Source organism: Sturnus vulgaris, chromosome 17 (assembly GCF_052056855.1).
Source record: "Sturnus vulgaris isolate bStuVul1 chromosome 17, bStuVul1.hap1, whole genome shotgun sequence".
In the NCBI taxonomy this organism is placed as follows: Eukaryota; Metazoa; Chordata; class Aves; order Passeriformes; family Sturnidae; genus Sturnus; species Sturnus vulgaris.
In genome coordinates this window covers 8980709-9001487 of record NC_142259.1, presented here as the reverse complement: position 1 = coordinate 9001487, position 20779 = coordinate 8980709, and the positions used below count along the sequence as shown (strand labels likewise).

General features: G+C 49.9%; 1 protein-coding gene across 1 annotated transcript; it reads left to right on the top strand.

Annotated features, from left to right (window-relative positions):
* On the top strand, window positions 1-19825 carry ADA (adenosine deaminase). The gene is made up of 11 exons (XM_014888971.2): window positions 1-88; window positions 7500-7561; window positions 10687-10809; window positions 10925-11068; window positions 11862-11977; window positions 14209-14333; window positions 15941-16012; window positions 16295-16396; window positions 17134-17201; window positions 17605-17734; window positions 18088-19825. The coding sequence occupies exons 1-11, from the start codon at window positions 53-55 to the stop codon at window positions 18187-18189; spliced, it is 1080 nt and encodes a 359-aa protein (XP_014744457.2). The 5' UTR covers window positions 1-52; the 3' UTR covers window positions 18190-19825.
* The last annotated feature ends 954 nt before the right edge of the window (window positions 19826-20779 follow it).

The following is a 20779-nucleotide window of genomic DNA, read 5'->3' as shown; positions in this document are numbered from 1 at the left end:
GGAGCGGCGGCGGCAGAACGGCGGCAGCGGCGGCGGCGGCGGCAGCGGCAGCATGGAGCGGGCTCAGAGAATCTTCGGGGGACCCAAGGTGAGCTGGCAGCGCTGCCGGGAGCGCAGGGCCGGCAACGGGGCGTGCACCGGCACCGAGGTGCTGTGCCCGGGGCGGAGGAGCCGTGCCCGGTTCAGAGGATCTATGCCCGGGGCGGAGGAGCCGTGCCCGGTTCGGAGGAGCCGTGCCCGGTTCAGAAGATCTGTGCCCGGTTCGGAGGAGCCGTGCCCGGTTCGGAGGTGCCGTGCCCGGAGCCGAGCAGCCGCACCTGCCGGGGCTGCAGCCGGGTGGGAGCTGGGGCACGGCCGGGCCGCTCGCTGGGGCTGTGCCCCCCGGGACAGCGCTCGGCGGGCTCTGTCACCCCGCGTTTCCCAGCCGGGCGCTGTCACCCCGCGTTTCCCAGCCGGGCTCTGTCACCCCGCGATCCCCAGCCGGGCGCTGTCACCCCGCGGTCCCCAACCAGGCGCTGTCACCCCGCGGTCCCCATCTGGGCTGTGTCACCCCGCGGTCCCCAGCCGGGCTGTGTCACCCCGCGGTCCCCATCTGGGCTCTGTCACCCCGCGATCCCCAGCCGGGCTCTGTCACCCCGCGTTTCCCAGCCGGGCTCTGTCACCCCGCGTTTCCCAGCCAGGCTCTGTCACCCCGCGGTCCCCAGCCGGGCGCTGCGGTGCTCCCCGCAGGCACAGGGACAGGCACGGGCTGCCCCGGGTGTCCCGCACATCCCTATGCCGGAGCGATGCGGGTCCAGGCTCATCCCAGCGCCCGGTTGGGGACACGGCTCTGCCGCGCTGGGGATGACCTGGCTGGAGAAGGGGCAAGCGTAGTCTGCTAAAACAGATGTTTTCTCTTATGTACTTTTATTTTGTTTTGGGGGTTGATTTTGTTGGTTTTGGGTGCTTTTGGTTGTTGGGGTTTTTTTTTGTTTTGGGTTTTGGTTTTTTTTCGGTTTTGTTGTTGTTTTTTTCTCTTACACATTTAGTTCAGTTATTTCTCAGATACCCATGACACCACTTTGGAGCACTCTGACAGCAGGCACCAGTCTTTCACTCTCTCCATGCCCTGTATGCCATATCTGTAGTAGGATCATATGGTAATGTGTTTATTATCTAGACTGTAAAATAGGGGAGGAAGAAGATGAAACAGCTGTGGTTAGCAAGAGTCCTGTATCTGATGGAAGAACCCTGCCTGTGCTGAAGGATGGCTCAGCTCTCAGGCCGTGGTCTGGGTAAGGTGCTGCACAGGGAGCAAGTCTGCCAGGTTGGGCTCTTATGGAAAAGTAGGAGCCAAGGCAGAGGAGACCAAGAAAAGTTATGTGAGAGTTGTGGTGCTGCTCTGGGATAACATAAGTGGTGGCAACTGCTTGTGGCTTTTCCAGAGAAGACTGTCTCAGAAAACACAAAAGGATTGAGGGGTTTTGCTGCTCTTTGCATCTTCTCCCAAACCATTTATCTCTCAGTTGAGTTTGCACCAGGAAAATCTTACATACTTGGAAAGGGTGGTGTGCCCGAGTTTGATTCATGTTTGATTCCATCACTGTGGTTCCCTTTGTAGGAAGCTGATCCATGCAATAGTAGGCAAACCTTGATACCAAAATTCAGGGAGCATTGGCAGCTGCTAATGGTTAAACCTTTTTAAGTCCACTTCAGTTTTGGGAGATAGTGGTGCTTCATCAGCTCCACTAAGAAAAAAGGCTGTTGGTTCATCCTGGTGTTTTTAAACTTTTTGCCAAGAGAAGCAACTTAAGTTCTTCTTTCATTTGTGCTTCCACTTTTCCAGTGTGTGGGAGACTGGGATACCAAAGAGAGAGACCTAGGAAAAACTGCAGGGTTTGACTGCTAAGATCAGGCTTCTGTTGTCTGGCTATTGGCAATTATGAGACTGGTTTTCCTGACTCAGGCGATCCCTTTCAGTCCTGTGAACCTGCTAAGTCAGGCTTGGAGAAAAAAAAAATGGGCCTGAAGTCAGTTAATGAGCCCTATTCATTCTTCTGGATCCTCTGCCATTTGGAACTATCAGTTCTGTGTTTTAGAGATGTTTCTGGTAACTGGAGCAGCTTCAGCCCCAGCTGAATGTGGGGCTGTGGCTGTCTCTCTGTGTTTTTCAGGAACTCTCTGACTCCCAGTGACTGCAGTGATGAACAGGGAGCTGCGGGAGGACAACTTTGAACCCTGCTTGTTGTAGGCCATAAAAGAATAGAAAAGGCTGATATTCCTTTGATATCATCCATCACTCTCTCTGTTCCACAACCAGAGCATTGTGTCATTGCTCACTGCCCTCTTGTAGGCCAGCCCCAGCTTGGGGGCTTCAGGACGTGTGGCTGTCTTCTGCAGTTCCCATATGCCTTGAGCTGTGTTGTGGAGAGCAGAATGGGAATAGGGCTTTTCGGGGTCAGGCCCACTCTCTTCAGTGTAGCTCATTTGCAAAATAATCATCATGTGGCATGGGGCAGGTATTCCTGCCAGGCACACTGTGTGTGGCATCCTCTCAGAGAAGAGTGGCTGCTGACCCAGCCTGGGTGGTACCAGAGGTGCCTGTGCTGGCTGTACCCAGGGGGTTTGAGTGGACATCCTGCCCCACTCCCTGCAGACTCTCCCTGCCTGTTGAGGGGACTGCAAGTGCACAATGGTGTGTGGAGAATGATGTTGGATTTAGCTTGTCCACTTCTTGTGCACAGCCTGATCCCTGACTTGGCATGGGTCAGAGCCTGGTGCTGCTGAGACTGTGCTGAGCTCAAGCCAGACCTTACACAGTGGTACCTTGTGTGCTCAGTTCTTTAATAATGGGGTATAGGGACACGCTTGGATAACCTTTCCAGATCCACTTGTAGCTTTTCCAGAGAAGAAGACTGGGGGGGTTTGCTGCTCTTTGCATCCTTTCCCACTCCCAAACCGTTTATCTCTCAGTTGAGTTTGCATGAGGAAAGTCTCACATACTTGGAAAGGGTGGTGTGCACAGGTCTGATTCGTGTTTCATTCCATCACTGTGGTGATCCATCCATGGTGGCAGTAAGAGATTGTCTTAAGTGCCAGGACTCTGTCTATTGCTCTGAAGCAGTGCCTTGCTCCAGCCAGGTGTGAGTGTGGGGTCCATGGTGGGTTGGTGGGCACATGGCTCTGCCACCCCATGGGAGCCATCCCTTGTGATGACACACAGCCACCATCACCTATTAATGTCACCAGGAGTCTCATACTGAGGTCAGTGGAGGTTGAATAGTTGGTGTCAGGAGTGTGGTACTAAAGGCTGCTCAGCACTGGAGCATCCTCCTCTTCCTCAGCCACCAAACCCATGAATCATTGTTCAGATGCAGGGAAAGCACAAATATTTCCTGCAGTGGAGCACTGTGGGGCTTGTATTCTCCCATGTTTCTCTTTTAAAGGCTCACCCCTTAAAGCATGTGACAGATTCATCTCCCAAGTGCATTTGTGATGTCCTCAGGTTTGAGGATAATGCTGTGCTACTTCCACTTCACAACTCTCTTGAGCAACTCTCAACTCTTGCTTCTAAATGAGTATTTGAGATGAACTTAGGATGAGGAACTCTGTTTCTAACAGCACACTGCCATAAAACCAGTCTTCGGGGAACACAGTTAATTGTTTTTTGCAGTGGTTTACCATGCTTATCTAATAATTGACAAATTACAGCTGTAATTACCCTGGTTTTCAGCCATTGAGATTAATAGAATGAACCTAAATTATCCCCTTTTAAGATGCTGATAAATAATCCTGGGCAAAGTCACTGTTAAGGGTTTCAATATGATGCAATTTTATCAGCTGCCTGATTATCTATTAACGTCTGCTGAAAACCCCACAATAAAAGGAGCAGACTGACTTTGGTCATTTTAGGATCATTTTTAAAATATACACAACCACCTAATATAGAAAATCCTTCAAGTGCCTTAGCTTGAATGGCTCTTTTTATGCCATATAATGGGCAAGCTGAGCAGGTAACTGCTCTGCCATGGTCCACTGATCAAACCATAATAGAGAAATTGAGTTGGGTTGACTGTGGATGAAAATACTTTGAATGTTTGGTTAACTTTTTCCACTTAATTTCAGTAAAATGAAAATAATCAGACTTGATCTTGGAGTGGAACATACTTGTTTGAGTACCTTAATTTTGTGTTTGAATTTATTTTTGAAGCTTATTACATCTCAAAGAAAACATTACAATATTTCCAGCGAAGTCAAGCTAGAGCCCTTAAAACTTCTCCTTTTTATAAATCTGAACCAACTTGCTGATATCTGCACTAATGAGTCATGTGCCGTGGTTGGGCTAAAACTTTTTTTCATTGAAAGTGGAAATTACTGGGTTTGCTCTGATGGCCTTGCTGGGGGCTGTCTGTGCTGAGGATGCACAGTTTACAGCCTTTTGAACACTCTTTGAACCCATCCCTCTGACTTCCAACAAGTCTAGAGTGAAACTAAAAGGTTTTTTGCATTACATTCTGGGTTTTTGATGTGCTGGTGAGAGGTCAGTGAAGGTGCAGGAGGGACTAAAGCACAAAGCTGGTCACTGTACCTGGGAGAAGAAAAAAGTTCCTTCCTGAGGAAAGCGTTGGAGCGTTCTGCTGCTTTCTTGTTCTTTGTCAGAGCAGGTGTCACCACGTGCAGCTGGGCTGTGAGAAGGGAAATTACCAATCTGGTCTTGTGGGTGGCATCCCTGCCCACAGCAGGGGGGTTGGAACTAAATGACCTTTAAGCTCCTTTCCAACCCAAACCTTTCTGTGATTCTATGGTCAGTGGTCCTGCAGTGGTTGGAGGCTCCTGTCCAGTGCTGGTGCAGCTTGTGGTGCTGTTCAGATCCTTCACCAGGTGTTGAGATCCCAATAGAATATGTGTGCTCCTGCTTTCCCTACAAATAAATCAGAGGGTTTGGGGTGGGAGACCACATGCACATGGAGCTGTGTACTGAGGAGAGCTCTGGAAGAAGCACTGGGCTCCTGCCTTCACCTAATTTCTGCTTGCTCAGGCGTCGTCCCCTGGAGCCACAGTTCAGAGAAAACTCTTTCATCTTTATCTGGGTACTTTCCTTGGCTTAAGGCAAGGTCGTGTCACCCATTTGTATCTGGAAAGGACTTGTGCTTTGTTTACCCGAAACAAACAGGCAGGAGGAGAGCTGAAATGTAATCTGCAGTGAGCAGCCTCCCACAGACCTGGAAGCCCTCAGGGTTTGCATGCAAGGTGTCCGGGGCAGATGAGTTGCTGGACTGTGCCTCTGCCATTGCATTCTTATCTGGAGCCCTGTAGGCACACCTCTGCATCTTCTCTTGAATGTCCTTTGGCCGTCTAAATAGCATAGATTAGTTCCCAGCTGCAGAAAACTCTGTTCTGAAGCACTGGTCTTGGAGGAAACCCAAAACTTTATGAGTTGAACATCATTCCACAGGGGTTTCTCAGCACTTGGTTTAAGTGTCTCCAGACCCCAAAAAAGGCTGGCAGGGGACAAAGAGCCCGTTGCTGATATTGGAGAGGAACTTGCTGCTTTACAAGCATCTTGCCTGCAGAAGTGGTAGGAGTTGGTGACTTACATAGACGAAGGATGCCATGGAATCTGCCTTCTCATTGATGGAAATGTCATGTTGAGATGTTCTTACAGGAGACACTTGAAAAGTGTTTGAGGGAGAAGACCTCAATAGGTTCAGGTTGCTTTGTTTTTAAATCCAATGTGAGCAAATTTCAAACCTGTAAGTCTATGAGAAAGTCATAAGGGCTGTTGAATACCTCAAGGAGTGGATCTTGCATGGTTTTGAAATAGGAATTGGAGCTCAAGAGTGGAAAACCTGCCAGGCGTCCACATCTGGCAATGCAGACCACGTTTGCATCCTGTTGTTTTATCTGCTGCTTTGCAGGACATTTAGTCCTCATAAGCAGGATTGCATAACTCAAGGAGGTGGGAAAGATCAGGCTTTGCCATTTTCAAATCTTCCTCTCTGTAGATTCAAATCATATCTTAAGAGTAGGAGAAGTGGCAGGGATATGTTTTTACAATCTGCTGTCAGTGGTGTCTGTGGGTGTATTCATGACCCCTGATCTACCCTGAGCCTGCCCCACCTGCAGTTCTGCATCCCACCAGCGTTTCAGTGGCAGCTTCATGGCCATCATGTGGAGATGGCCTGAGCCCCAGCACTGTCCCTGCCCTGCCTTTTGCAGCAGAAGTGGCCAGTGGAAGCCCTGGCAGTGAGTCAGGTGTCTGCCTGTGTGTGTGGATGGGAGTGATGGGGCATCAGTGCACGCCCCACAGATGGGCACTGCCCACCCTGTGCCAGGAGCTCACGTTACCTGCTCTTGGACACTTGCAGGCACTGCTTACTCAATTTTTCTCCCAGCTCCTCGTAGTTATTGTTTGATACATACCCTGATGCCAGAGGGTTTGTGTCTTTTAATTAGTAACCCAGGGTAGTTTAGTTATCCACGAAAATATCCAGTCCTCTTCTGAATCCTACTCCATTCTTATCCTTGGCACCCTGCAGCTATCATCTCTGCAGGGAAATGCAGAGATTTTATAACTAAATGTCCACGATGTTATAACTAAAAAGAACTTTGTGTTTTAAGTTTCTAATCTACAGTTTTATTTAAAAATACAGTAAAATCAAATATGTATTTTGTAGGCTATTCTGTTACTTAAAAGAATACAGTTCTGGAAAGATGGATATCTAGCTGAAACATTTTACAGCTAATATTTTCCTTCCCAGTTCGACTTCCAGATCACATTTGTCATGTTCCTCCAAAAGTCCCAGCTAGCTAATGGAAAAAGCCTGCTTTTGCTTTTCTGGGTCTCTTTCTCCAAAATCCAATGTTTCAGCAATAATAGGGAAATAGAGCTCCAGAGTGAAAAGACCTGAGTTACTGTCCCATTTTTAATGAGTAAAAATTTAAGTATTTTATTTTGAAGCCTTGTTCCCTCTATGGGGCAACTTGTTATTATTATTTTTTACGGGACCTTTTGTGCCTTGGGACTGACCCCTTGTGTAGCATTAGAGAGCCTATAAACGCTGATAATACCGTGTAATTAACAACCCGTCAGGAGCTGATTCTTGGAAGGGAAGTCAAAGTTTTCGTGTAATGACTCTTAGCAAATTAATTAATGTTTGGCTGCCTGTGATTTCAAGGAGGAAGCAAGCTGGAAAGTGAAGGTGTTTGAGGTTTGTTTTTTTCACTCCTCCTGAAACCTAAATAAGGATAGGGTGGTTCCTAAAAATTACTGGAAACAGGATAAGTGTCTAAAGATTCATAAAATGTGTGAGCTGCAGCAGCCATAACAAAATATTTAGTCAGTACATAGATACTGAATTATAAACTTTATGATGATTATATTTTAAAAATGTTTATGTTCCTCCTTGTCATGACTTTGTCCCTGTGTTGGCTACATTTATACCCATGTGAGCACCAGTTACTTCTCTCTGAATTATTGTTGCAGTTCAAGAGTGCCTGACCCATTTCTCTCATTGCAGGTAGAGCTTCACGTCCACCTGGATGGAGCCATCAGACCAGAGACCATCTTGTACTTTGGCAAGTGAGTTGTGGGGAGAAGGAAGCTCTGGCAGCTGCAGTTCAAAGGCATCCTCCCCTCTGTGACAGAGGAGCTCCTGCAGGCAGCAAACCTGGCTGGTGCTGGTGCTGTCTCTGCCCAGACTGCACAGTGTGAGGACACTGAGCACACCCCAAAAGACAGTGGGGCTTCCCAGGTGGCAGGAATGTGACTGAGGTGGTCGTGGGTTTGTGAGCTGGGCAAGCTCAGAGGAGCCACCATGAGAAAAGTCCAGAAGATGCCTCACAAAGAGCTGCCTGCCTTTGAGTGTACCCAGCACACAGCAGAGGTGCTGTATTCTCATTTCTTTTTCCACATTGCTAATCCCAAAACCAACAGAATGACAGCAGGCCGGGAGGGTTGTCTTGGTGGTGCTGCTGTTGCATGGTTTGGGAGGAAAATCCATCTTGGTGCCCTTGGCTGCCGTGCTGCCATGGCATTTGGATCCCAGGCTGGTGCCAGCAGTGAGGAGTCCCGCTGGTGTGGGGGTGACCCAGGGGAGCACTTGGCAGTGACTCGGACAGAGGTTGTTTCCTGGACAGAGCCCACGAGCATCTTACCTCGGTGTAGATTGTGTGGGAAACGTGGGGTGAATGATTAACCTGTGTGAGGGCCTGGCTCCACGTTTGTAAGCAGAATAAACAGGATTTCTTCCAGCTGTCACTGACACCCTCAGATCAAGAAGGAAGCAAGAGTAAGGATTTTGGGAAACGACTCTTAGGCACAGCTCTGTATTTTGGGGTGGAAATCAGTTCTGAGGAGGATGAGAAGTGGTTCTGGCATCCTGTGAGCTCAGCAGATCCCAAGGCAGTGCAGTCTAAGGAGGACAAACTCTTTCTGGAGTAGCTTTTTGTGCAGGGCCTGGCCATACTTTGTGCTGTGTAGGCAGAGAAAGGAGGGTGAGTCAGGCTGTGCATCCCATTTGGGATGGGAAAATGTCCATCCGATTTTTTGCTGGATGCTGGCATGTGAACTCAGAGTTCCTGCTGGTGGGCTGCAGGGCTGGAATACAGGTCCAAATGAACAGAAGAGTTGGTGCTGACTCCCTGGAGCTCTGCTGGGTCTCCCTTTGCTTGCAAATGGGAAATGCCAGTGTACTCCTCTAGGAGAGTTGTAGGAGCCCTGAAGCCCAGGAGGCACTGGCTGGCTGGGGATCCTGTGCCAGGATCCTTTCTTAGGGTAGAAACCTTCATTGCCTGAGTGTGTGCTGAATTCTCTCTTAGTTTTAAACAGCCCTGGCATCCCCCTGAGCTGCCAGCCCTCGGGTGGAGCAAGGCTGTGCTATTCATGGGCTCTAAACTTTGCACTCACACAAAAAAAAAACCCAGTGGGGCAGTGCAGAAGGCTGTAGAGGACTGACTGCCTTAATAACCTTACCCTGGGCACAGAAAGCTGCTTGTGGCCTATTTTTAAAGGTAAAGAGCTGGAAATAATTTTGCTAGGTGGTGTTTGACCATGTACACAGAACCCCAAGCTGCTGGGATGCACAAGCCCCCTTGGGCAATGCACTGCTGAACTCAGCTGTTTCTAGAAACTTTGTCTCTAATTCTGTCAGGTCTGGGTCAGTCTTGGCATCATTCCTGCTCAGCCAAAGGGCTCAGAGCGGTGACACACCCCTCAGGGGGGCTGGTGTCCCCGGGAGAGGTGCCCTTTCTGTGGTGGGGTGGTGTGCATGGTGCTGCCCGTGGCTGGGGAGAGTCTGGGAAGGACTCCAAGGCGCCAGTGAGGACAAACATGTTCCCCTCTCAGAGATGCTGCCCTCTGGCCACTTTGCTTCGAGAAGAATCCTACCTACGAGGAGGATTGGATGGGGCAGCAGCAGCTCCAAAAGCCACACTGGCAAGATCCAGCATTTCTCCTCATCCAGAGATGATTCCAGTGTGGATCATCCCAAAGCACTGCCACTGGTGCCTGCATGAAGGCACTGCTTCAGGAGGCACACCAAAGAGGTCAGGGGAGGGGCTTTGCTGTAGGAAACTTTCCTGGGGCAGGTGGAGGAAGGTGCAAGTGGGCTCCTGGAGCAGAGACTGATGTGTGAGTGCCATGGAAAGGGCAAGGCAGGGAGGAAAACCGATGCCTTGGCAGCAATGAGTGTTCCCTGCTGAGTGCCAGCAACTTAATCTGTGCTGATTGCATGTGAGGGCTGAGCGTGGGGCTGCTTTCCTTCCTGGCTGAGTGGGGAAGGAGCAATGTTTATCAAGCCCAGGACTGTGTCCCTGCATGGCTCATGGGGATGGCTGCTGGCACTAAAGCTGTGGTGTTTTGTCTCTATTAGCACAGTTCTTCCATCAATCAGCTATAATTCATTGTGGCAGGAAAGAGGATTAAAAACAAATGTCTGGTTATTATTCCAAATTTGTTTTGGCTTGTGCAGGGTACCAGAGGGCGGGTGGGTAGAAAAGCCTGCCCAGGAAGCTGCAGCATCCTTGGCTGGCAGCCCCCTTGATCTTGGCTGTTGCGATACCACGAACACCTAAGCCCCTCAGTATTCCAGCTGCTCCTGGCCTCATCCCTCTTGGAAGAATTTATGTGGGCATTAGCCTGTCTGTCCCTTCGGTGAGAGCAGTTGTTGCTGTTTGTTCCTGTGTGGGAGGTGTTGCTGTCCCAGAAGATGCCACCAGGATGCTGGGCTCAGGAAGCAGGAGCTGCTGGCACTAAACCCGTGAGACACAACATTTCTGCCTGTGTGATCCCAGGCCTTGGAGCATCTCCTTGATTTTTTAATCCTTTGAGCCTGCCTAAGTGGAAATTAACTTTTCTAAAGAATTTTGGCAATTCTGCTGCTAGGTCTAGGAGGTGCCAAGAAATAATCCAGAGCCCCTTTAGATGAACTCCTTCTTAAGCTTGAAATGTGCCCTGGCTGTGTTCCTGTCAGGTCAGCCTGGGCTTGTATTTTGGTTTGTTTGTGCTTTGCCTGTGTTTTGGATTGCCTTCCTCTCTGCTGAGATTCAGGGCTCCATCCATGAGGAGATTTTGGAAGGACAGCCTGTGCTGTATCTTTACTGTGAGGAAATGGTGGTTGGTGCTGTCAGCTTTGGGTGCAAATGGTGTATAAAATGGGCTGATTAAAAATGTGATAACCTTCCAGTAACATGGGCCTTCGTTTCCAGGAAAAGAGGCATTCCTCTCCCAGGGGATACTGTTGAGGAGCTCATGAAGTATGTCAGCTATGACACACCACTGACACTTCCCAAGTTTCTAGAGAAATTTAATTACTACATGCCTGCCATTGCGTAAGTGCCCTGTTTTTTGCTTTTTCCCCCTTAACCCTTGGCAAGATCCCTTGGCTCAGCCTTGGAGGTCCCCTGTGGGCCCTGAGGGTGACAAGTCCCACTGCCATCCCTGCAGGGGTGACCGTGAGGCAGTGAAGAGAATTGCCTACGAGTTTGTGGAAACAAAAGCCAAGGAAGGAGTCGCCTACGTGGAGGTCCGGTACAGCCCTCACCTCCTGGCCAACTCTGGTGTGACTCCCATGCCTTGGGGACAAACTGAGTGAGTGATCCTGCTGTGCTGGGGGGCTGCTTGGGCATGGAGAAGGCATCCCCCTGCCAGTCAGACATTGTGTGTTCAAAGGCTGCTGTGACAAACCTCTTCTCTCCTCCCGTGCAGCCAGAGCCAGCATCCGGCATGCTTCCACCTCTCTCTCCCTTCAATAGGGTTTGTAATCTTAAGTACCTCTGTGTGCTGCAGTGTTTTAATGACCCTTACTCTGGGCACCGAGTTCTGCGTGTGCAGAGCAGCTGTGCTCAACCTTCTGGCTGTGAGAGGAAAAGAAATGTCCACATATGGATTTCCTGACCACAAAATGGGAATTTGAGCTGGTAGAGGTGGTGGGTGGTGTTGGAGGGGGCTGGTGGTCAGATCCCTTCCTTTCATGTCATCCCTCTATGATATGTGCCTCTCATTAAATCAGTGCTGGGCTCTGGGGCCCCTCCAAAGTGTGCTGTGGTGGGTGCTGAGCCCTGGGCTTGCCCCTGCCTGGTTGCAGAGAATTGTGTGCCCTAATGAGAAGCTCTGGCAAAGAGGGGATTCCTCTGCTCAGGCAGGATGGGCACCCAGTTCCCCAAGGCCTTTCTGAATCTTAGTGTCATCTGTTCCTGCTTCAGTGCCTGATATCTGGTAAATGTGGCTGTGGCAAGGGTGTAAAAGGTGCTCTGGGGCTCTGGGTGGTCTCCTTGGGCAAGTGGAACCTGGGGCAGCCTGTCCTGCAGGGGATGCTGGGCTGGACCTGCCTGCCTCCCTGGTAGGTGTCTGGCCTCTTGCTGATGGCTTTTCTTCCCTGCAGGGGAGATCTCACTCCAGATGAAGTGGTTCAGCTCGTAAATCAGGGACTGAAGGATGGAGAAAGGGATTTCCACATCAAAGCCAGGTCTATTCTATGCTGCATGCGCCATATGCCAAGTAATGTATTGCAGCTCCCCTGCTGCTCTGTCCCTTCCCTGACGCATTGGGGGGGGGGGGTCCCTGGGTCTGGGGCCCTGCAGGAATGTGGGGACAGCCCCAGTCTGGGGGTCTGATGCAGGACCAGACAGTGCTGAGGATGTTCTGGGGGTCCTCTGCTCCTTTCACTGGAGGGAAAGGTCTGCTTGGATGCAGCAGGGGGTCTGTGGGATCTGGAAGGTCTTGCTAGAGGGACAAAAGGGGCTCTTGTGTCCTCTCCTGGGGGAGCTGTGACCTCTGCTCCCTGCCCAAAGGCCAGAGCTCACCTTGGGCCAGTAAAAGCCATTGGCACAGTGAGCACTTGCATCTGCCACGAGTGACCGGAGGTCAGAGAAATGATCATGGAAGGAGGAGCAGGCATGAGATCTCACCCTTCCCTGCCCATGGCCCTACAGCAGGATGCTCCTTCCTTAGCCTGGGTCATGCAACAGAGAAATCTCTGCCAGCAGCCAGTCTCTGCTGGATTCAGCTGAAAACACAAGTCAGACATACTTAAGGCACATATATAAAATGTTTTTTATAAAATCAGCAGCTCTGATGAAAAACTTTGTTGGTAGCAAGTGCTGTGACCCAGAATAGGAAGAAAACCCAATTTCCAGCATTTCAATGGGCTGCTGAGTGTTGCAAGCATCTTCCTCTAGGGAAGGATGCAGCCAGAGAGAGGCTGTGTGGCAGTAGCTATTTTATGTGAAGATTTTATTCTGAGTATCTTCATATCTCACACCAGTTCCATGTAGGCTTAGTAGGGTAGATGGTGGAAAGGTTTTTCCTAGTGAGTACATGATTAATTTGTGTCCAGAAATGTGAAAAATTATATTATTGGAAGCTGGTAGATTTGAGCGTGGGTTTTTAATTTTTCTGCCTGCACAGTCAACACCAAACAATACTTTGAAAACCTGATCCTTGTATTTCTGGTTTCTAGGGGAAAAAAATGTTTTTCATTGTAGAAACTGGAGAGCTGTAAGGCACAGTCACACTTCTCTGCAGTTACAGTCCCTGCCAGGGCACGAGTGGTAAAAGCAGGAGGTGGCAGGAACATCCAAGGGTGTGTGCAGCCTGCACTTCACTGCAGGAGGGATTGCAGTGAGGTTTGCAGCAGAGGTGGAAGCCTCATACCTGTGTGCCAGGGCACCAGCTGATACCCAGAGCCAATGATGTGCTTGACAGAGAGCCTTTAGCAGTGCATTCAGGATGTGCTGCACAGTGAGAAGCCACCCTGTGATTAATGAACTGTTGAGAGAAAGGCAGAGATACCAGCCAGAACTAACTCATAGTAAACTTGTTAATTAAATAATGACTCTAACTCAGCAAGCTGGAAAATGGTGGGGGAAAAAAATTGATGATGAAGTTTCACACATCATCCTAGTGTGTTCATATGATTTGGGGATTGTCTATACACAGCAGATGCCTGTTAATTATTAACACTACTGTTTATCTCTGTTTCTTGGCCTTTCTGCTAAGGTTAGGTGCTATGTGAGCTGGTAGATGCAGTTTCTTTCTCAGATGTTATCTATCCTGAGAACTCTGAAGCAGTTGTTGACCACTTTTTAGTCTCCTTCTCACTGATGGCAAATAGATAAAACTTCAGCTCCTTCCCACCAGGAGTAAAATCCTTGGGAGAGTCAAGGATGCCCTACAACAGGGCAGGGAGGGCTGTAGTACAGGGCCCCCAGAAATCCCTCCCAGCCCAGTCTCTCCCCTGACACAGCTCATCTGGTGGCACAGTTCTTGCCTTTGCCCTCACCTTGCCCAGCCAGGGAAGGGCTGAAAGCTCAGGAGCTGAGGGGTTTCTCTAACACACCATATTACAGCCCAGGGCACTGCAGTTCATCTGACCTTGAGCCAACTGCAGCAGTCACCACTGCTTGGAAGTTATTTAATTAATTTTTTCCCCTGCTTAAAGTGAGCAGAAAAAACGTGATGAGAGCAGTTTTATAGCTGGTGAATGCATTTGATTTCCCTTTCATTGACAACAGACTGAACAGTTGACAGCTTTTACTTGCCTGAAGATCACAGAGATGACAGACCTTTCTACGAGTTTGCTTGCTTTCTTTTTGAAAATCAAATTTTGGGAAAGACTAAAGAAAATAGCTCTAGCCTTCTAGTTATAGGACTAGGATTTGTTTAGAAAAATGCTGAAGGTGTGACCCTTACAAATACTTTCTCCTGAATCCTGATGCTGCCTCTTCCAGGCTGGTCTCCAGAGGTGGTGGAGCTCTGCAAGAAGTATCAAAATGACTCTGTGGTGGCTGTTGACCTGGCTGGAGATGAGACCCTGACGGTGGAGGATTACTCTGAGCATAAGAAGGCTTATGAGGTTTGTGGAATAAGTTTTTAAAAAGAAATTACAAGAAAAATCTATATTGAGGGGATGTGTGCAAAGGGACGCTTTTCAAACTGCAAACAGCTGGGACAGCTTAAAAATTCGTTGCAGCTATTAAAAACATTCAGTTGAATAGCAAAAGTATTTGTTTATATTTCCTAAATGATTAATGGCAGGCATCATTGCTAAAGCATGGCCTTAGAGCTGGCGCTTGGCACGCTACCTTGCAGCACTGAGTGTGACATGAGTGACGTGGAGCCCAAACCAACCCCCACCCCACTGCTGATGGCTCCTGGCGTTGGTGAAACCACAGCCAAGGGTGGGAGAGACTGGCCTTTCCAGTCTGGCAGAGATCACCGAGGAGCAGAGGGGGAGCTGCACATTTGCAGGGCTTTTATCTGGTCATCTCAAATGCAAACACTGGAATGGCTTCAGGAGCCTGATCCCAGGCTCTCACCAAGGCTCAGCCTTTGCAGTGGCTCGGAGGGAAGGGAAAGCTTCACTCCTCTTTGCTGGTGGAAATTTGGGGTTGTTGGTGCCCACCATCAGTGAGGGAGGAGGCTGTGCACCATCACTGACGAAAAGGGTGGTGGTTTGCAGCAGTGCTCAGGTCTGAAAGTACATGGGGCTTCCTTGGGGTCTTCACACCATCACTGGGAGCTGATACAAGGCCAGCCTTGCTCACTGCTGTGCTGAGTGAAGAGGATGGTGATAAACAATGACACGGGAACAGGGGTTCATTAACTGATGGGAAGGCAGTCTTATCCTGCCCTGGTGGGCCAGCAGTACCCGGGTCCACCCTCCTTTGTCTGAAGGATGCATCTTGTCTCTGTGCCCGGGGCTCACTCAGGCTCAGAGATGCTGAAGCACGCCCCCCTCCCATCCGTATTAAGTAACTGAAAAACACTGCTGAGTGCAAATCCCTGAAGGGCTGTCTGTAAAGAACGTCTGCTGCAAGATGGGGCTTGCAGCCTGCCTGCTGCTGCCAGCTGGGTGGACCTTCTTCAGCAAAGCAGGAGCCAGGCTTCCCTCCAGGCTTCCCAAAGCCCAGATGGCCTGTGAGCCCCTGGAAGAGAAATTTTCAGGATAATCATGGAGTGCACCCGAAGCTGCACTCGCAGGGTCCTTATGGCTGGGCTGCCTCCACCCCCGGCCCCTTACAAGAGGCATGTGCTCAGTGTCAGAGCATTTCTTCATCTCTGCCCTGGAGTGCTTCTACATCCTCCCACGTGGCTGCAGCTGGCCAAAAATGTAGAAGTTCCAAAGCATGGAACTGCTGCAAGTTTCATGCAGAAAGGCGGGTGGGTGGAGGAAGAGGAGCTCAGAGCTTGCTGCTGTCTGCAGAGGAGGCAGTGGTGAACTCACCCAGTATGAAAAGCCCGTGAAGAGCCTGGCTGGGTTCCAGTGAAAGATAACCAGGATTTTTAAGTGTCTCTCTATGTGACATTACCGAGCTCTTGCAGCCCTTGGAGTGCAAGGCTCGTGATCTGTGGGCTCTTGGCACAGGAGCCCTGCTGTGCCCCCGAGAGCAGTGCCAGCCCCAGAGCTTGCTGACCTTGCTGCAGGTGGTGGCCCTGGAACCCTTCTCCCTTGTTTTGCAGGAAGCTGTGAGATCTGGGATTCACCGCACTGTCCATGCTGGGGAGGCCGGCCCTGCTGCCATGGTCAAGGAGGTACGAGGAGCTCTGACTCGGGGCAGAGAGGGATGGGGTGTGATGTGTCCTGCACCAGGGAGAGAGGCTCCAAGTCCTCCCCATAGCCATAGCAAAGTGAGCACTGGGGCACGGGCACAGATCTGACCTGATGGCTGGAGAAGGACATCCCAGGAGCCAGCTGGGTTTGATGTGTGTGATGTTTGATGGTGTGGGTTGTACCTGCAGTGGGATGGGGGTCTCTGGGCAGGCAGAGCCTGGGCTGTGCTTGGAGGCTCTGAGAGCTTTTCCTGTGCTCTCTAGGCAGTTTATGTGCTGAAGGCTGAGCGTGTTGGCCATGGATACCACGTGGTGGAGGACCCTGAACTCTACAAGGAGCTGCTGAAGATAAAGATGCATTTTGAGGTAAGGACATGTGGTGGGAGGGTGACAACCAGGTAGCTGCTGTCTGAGTGGAAAACAAGCCTTCACTTGGGCTGTGCTGCAGGCAGGGACAGGACCTGACACCCAAGTGCTGAGCACATGTACAGTGGTGTTGTGTTTAACCCAGATGCCCAAAGCACCACAGGAAAAATGCTGGGGACAAATCTTTCTGTTTGCTGGGATGTGCTGCTGGGAGCACTGATGTGCACAGGGAAGGACATAACAGAAAGAGTGGGTCCTTGAGTGGCCAAGGATAAATTCTGGAGGGTATATTCACTGATTTATACACCTCAAGCCTGAAGGCTCGTCCTTCCACAAATCAGGCTGCTGTACCAGAGCAAGCCTGGTTAGAGGGTGGAAATGCCTGGGTGTTACAGTGCATGTAAGGATTTCTTTTGCTTTTCCCCTGAATGGGAATATCCAGCTAATAGAGGGAACGTGTACTTAATGCAAGTGGGTTTGTAACTGTGATTGGCACTGGGCTGGGGACTGACTGGCCATGGGCAGCATCTCACTGGCCCCTGTCACAGTCATGTGGGCTGTGGGCTCCTTGCATCCATATCCAGGGACATGCACTGGTCTGTTAGAGTAGTGCTGAGGGGCAGCTGTGAACAGAGCTCTAATCCGGTTTTACCAGTGTGCTGAGCTATCTGTGTGCACAGCTGGGGTTTAGATCCATGTGGTTGATTCTGGTTCTCATGCTTAACTCCCCCAAACAGGTCTGCCCTTGGTCCAGTTATCTCACTGGAGCATGTTCTCCGGACTTCACCAAACACCCCGTGATACAGTAAGACTCCTCAATTATGTGAAATCTCAAATAACCAGGATTTGGGTTGATTACAGCTGCTTTATTGCTGTACAAAGCTAAGGCACATCTAATTATGTACGATAATGTGGCTCATCCATGTCCTTTGGCATGGGAGAGCCTGGTGCAGCTGGAGGGGTGTGGGGGTCCCTTGGGGAGGCTGTCCTGCCCCTCTGAGCTGTGGGACGTGAGGTGCTGCACCCCAGCCACTCCTGGCAGGTCAGTGCAGAGCCATGGAGAGACAAGCTGAGCCTTGTGCTTTTCTGCAGCAGTGACAGCTGCAGAGACAGCCCTGAGGTCTTTGCTTGTGCTGCATTTCACCCTGAGAACTGCACAGTGTCACACTCAATGTTCTGCCCACCAGCTCAACCTGCTTTCCTTACAGATTTAAGAAGGATCGTGCCAACTATTCTCTAAACACGGATGACCCCCTCATCTTCAACTCCACCATTGACAAGGACTATGGCATCGTGAAGGAGCACATGGGATTCACTGATGAGGAGTTCAAGAGAGTTGTAAGTTGGCCGTGGCTGGGTGCTCTGCTGGTGTCTCAGTGCAACCTGATGTTTTTTTCTTTATAAACTGGAAATTCTGCTCTGGCCTTGCAAGCAGGAAAGTAGAACCAAGCTCAAAGAACATATCCCAAAAATCCCAGAGTATTTAAAGACCTTTGCTTTGTGCTGGTCTCCTGGGACTGCTGCTAGTGATGGGCCAGAGCAGTTGGCATAAAATAAGGCCTTGGAAATGAATCTGAGTGGAAACTTTACACTCTCCTGTTGCTGCTCAGACCGGGTGTTGGGATGTGCACAACTGTGTGTTCACGTGTGATTTTTCTTAATGTCCCTGTGTTCCCCCTCTGCCTCCTCAGAACATCAACGCAGCCCAGTCCAGCTTCTTACCTGAGAAGGAAAAGCAGGAGCTGCTCAACAAGCTGTACCAAGCCTATGGGATGGTCCCCAACTCATCGTGACCCGTCCCTGGGAGCCAGCGGGGAGCAGGGCCCTTCACGAGTGCCTGACTGGCCTCTGTGCCAGTGGGAGCACTGGCAGGGGGTGCCCAGAGTCAGCCTCTAGTCCTGGCAGCCCTGTGTTGACCCTTACAGTGCTCATCAGAATCAGACTATCACATGCACCTAATTGTACCCCACAACTCTCTCCTGAATGGATATCCAGCTTCCTATCCTGCTGTTGTGCAAGCAGACTGGGTCTGCCTGCTGCCCTGACCCCCTTCTCCATCTGCTGGTGTTTCTGTACTGCAAATGCAAACAGAAACCTCCCCTATGTTGTTTTGTTTTTTTTTTCCCCTCTTTCCCTGTTTTACCTGTCCTGTCCCACTGACCTGCCTGGCCCTTGCCTGCAGTGCTGAAATAACCACTTTCAACTCTGGCTGTGGCCTGGGTTAATCTTCACCTTTCCAGGGAAGAGGTGTGTGGTGCTGGCAGGGAGCGAGCAGTCTTTTCAGACACAGAGGCTTTATTCTTGTCCCTGTGGGTGGGAGCACTGCTATATTTACCCAGGGTTAGTCTTGTATTAACAAGACTGGAACAAGAACAAGCTGCAATCTGGTGCCCCTGCCCATGCACACATCTGAAGGGCATTTAAAACAAAATACAATTCTTTTGGCATCCTTTCTTGGACAAGAGCTCCCATGTATGAGGCCTCCCAATGTCACTGCTGCAGAAATGCACACCTTGGGCTCAGGCCCCAGCTGTGCTCACAGCTGGCCATGACCATGCTCACATATGCATAGGAAGTTGGAACATAATTTTACCACTTTGCACCAAAATCTGCCTTCTGGGATTTTTCCCTCTTTTTTACTCATCTTGGAGAACTCCTATGAACTGCAGTTTGATCTTCCTCTTACCTTTGTTTAGGACTTGGAAAAATGTGATTGATTGCCTGGTTAAACAATTCTGCCCTCTTTCTGATTTGACACAATCATTAGGCACTCTTAAGGCTGAATAAGTAAATTAACTTGGACCCAATGTCACACATTGACTCAGGTCCCATCTGGTTAGAAGTCAGATCTTCAGTTTGGTGGAGAATTTATACAGAGAAACTCACCAAAAATTCCTTTGTGATTTTATGGCATTATAGTGTTTTTACTCAATAAGCAATACAGCTGGGCAGCCAGAGAAGACACCATTGTTTTCTACCCTGAGTGTGTGGTGTGCTTTAGCATCCCAGGGGTCTGCCAAGATGCTCACTCCAAAGATACTGTACCAAAAAGTTGCCTTTGACAAGGGGCTATGGTCACCATTGCCACGGACAGACCATGGACTGGTCCAGTCTCAGCCAGCAGTGATGGTGTGCTGGGAGAATTTCCATTCTTTCTGGGCTTCCATAGTGGTCTTCAGAGTAAAATGCTCATCTCTGAAGAACGTGGTGCATATATACACATAGATAAATGAAGATGAGAGAGTGATTTTCTTACTTTTATAAAGCAAAATATAAAGTATCACTTTTAGGGACATGATTGCAGAAAGAAACAGGCCTTTTTCGGGTCATTTTTCTCCAACAATTTTTTCTGATGAAGGGTTGCTTGTTTGGATTCTTGGACAGTTGATTGTTAATCCTGTTTAATAAAATAACAAATTTATATTAAAAGATAAATCCTTGTGCCTTTCTGTTCAGGGGTGACTGTTAGGGACTGTTGCCTGTGGTCCTGAACCCCTGCTCGACCACAGGGGTTCATTGGTGTGATGGGGCTTTGGTATCTTGATTGCTGCCTTCTCTTGCCAGGTTGGAGCACTTTGGCAGGCAGGGGGAAGCCTGCTCCCTTGCCAAACAGCCAAATTGGATTTATGGCTGCAGGTTGTTCCAACCTCCCCTGTCCTTTTCCCTTCAGTAATCTGAGTGGTGTGAACCACTGCTAGAGCAGCAATGCCATCACAGGCTATTCTCACCTTTCCAGGTGTTTATCAAAACAGTCACTTTTTTTTTTTTCCCTGTCTCCTGGGTTTTGCACAGTTGGTTGATGCTCAGAGCCAAGGAGGGGCAGTCTGGGCTGCTGGGCTACACTGTCAGTGTGGGCAGAGGAGTGTTTGCCCAAAGGTTTTTGGGTCATTCAGTGCTTGGTTAGACTTTGGCAGGTCTGGCGTGGCCACGTTCAGTTGAAAAGAAGGGCTCAGAGCATCCCTGTGCTCAGCAGCCTTGCAGATGAGGATGTGGCTGGATTAAAGCAGAGCCCTTGGTGTTTGAGCACAGGCAGTGACAGTGGCTGAGCTGGCTGGCACTTGCAGGGGGAACCCGATGCCTCTCACCCATCCCCTGAGAGAAGCTGGCCAGCAGGTCCCTACTCCTCTGCCTAAATATAATTCTGAAACAGATATTTTCTCACCAGGGAGAGCTAAGATTAGCCCACATTTGACTGTTGGAAGTCTTGTGTGGTGCTCAGTCCTTCTGCACTGCCTTTCAGCTGTGTGTGTGTGTGTCAGCATGAGCCAAAATTACTGCTCTGTGCTAAGGAGAGCTGGAAATGGGGCTCAAAGACACAACTGTGCAGTCAGCCAGGTCCAGGAGCTACCTGCTGGTTTGCCCCCAGGCACGGGAAGTGGAAGC

What these genes read in the sequence shown, in the direction of transcription:
- ADA (XM_014888971.2), top strand. Translation starts at nt 53, where the DNA reads ATGGAGCGGGCTCAGAGAATCTTCGGGGGACCCAAG. An exon ending in TACTACATGCCTGCCATTGC is followed by an intron (nt 10,810 to 10,924) that starts GTAAGTGCCCTG and finishes CCATCCCTGCAG; the next exon opens with GGGTGACCGTGAGGCAGTGA. An exon ending in AGCATAAGAAGGCTTATGAG is followed by an intron (nt 14,334 to 15,940) that starts GTTTGTGGAATA and finishes CTTGTTTTGCAG; the next exon opens with GAAGCTGTGAGATCTGGGAT.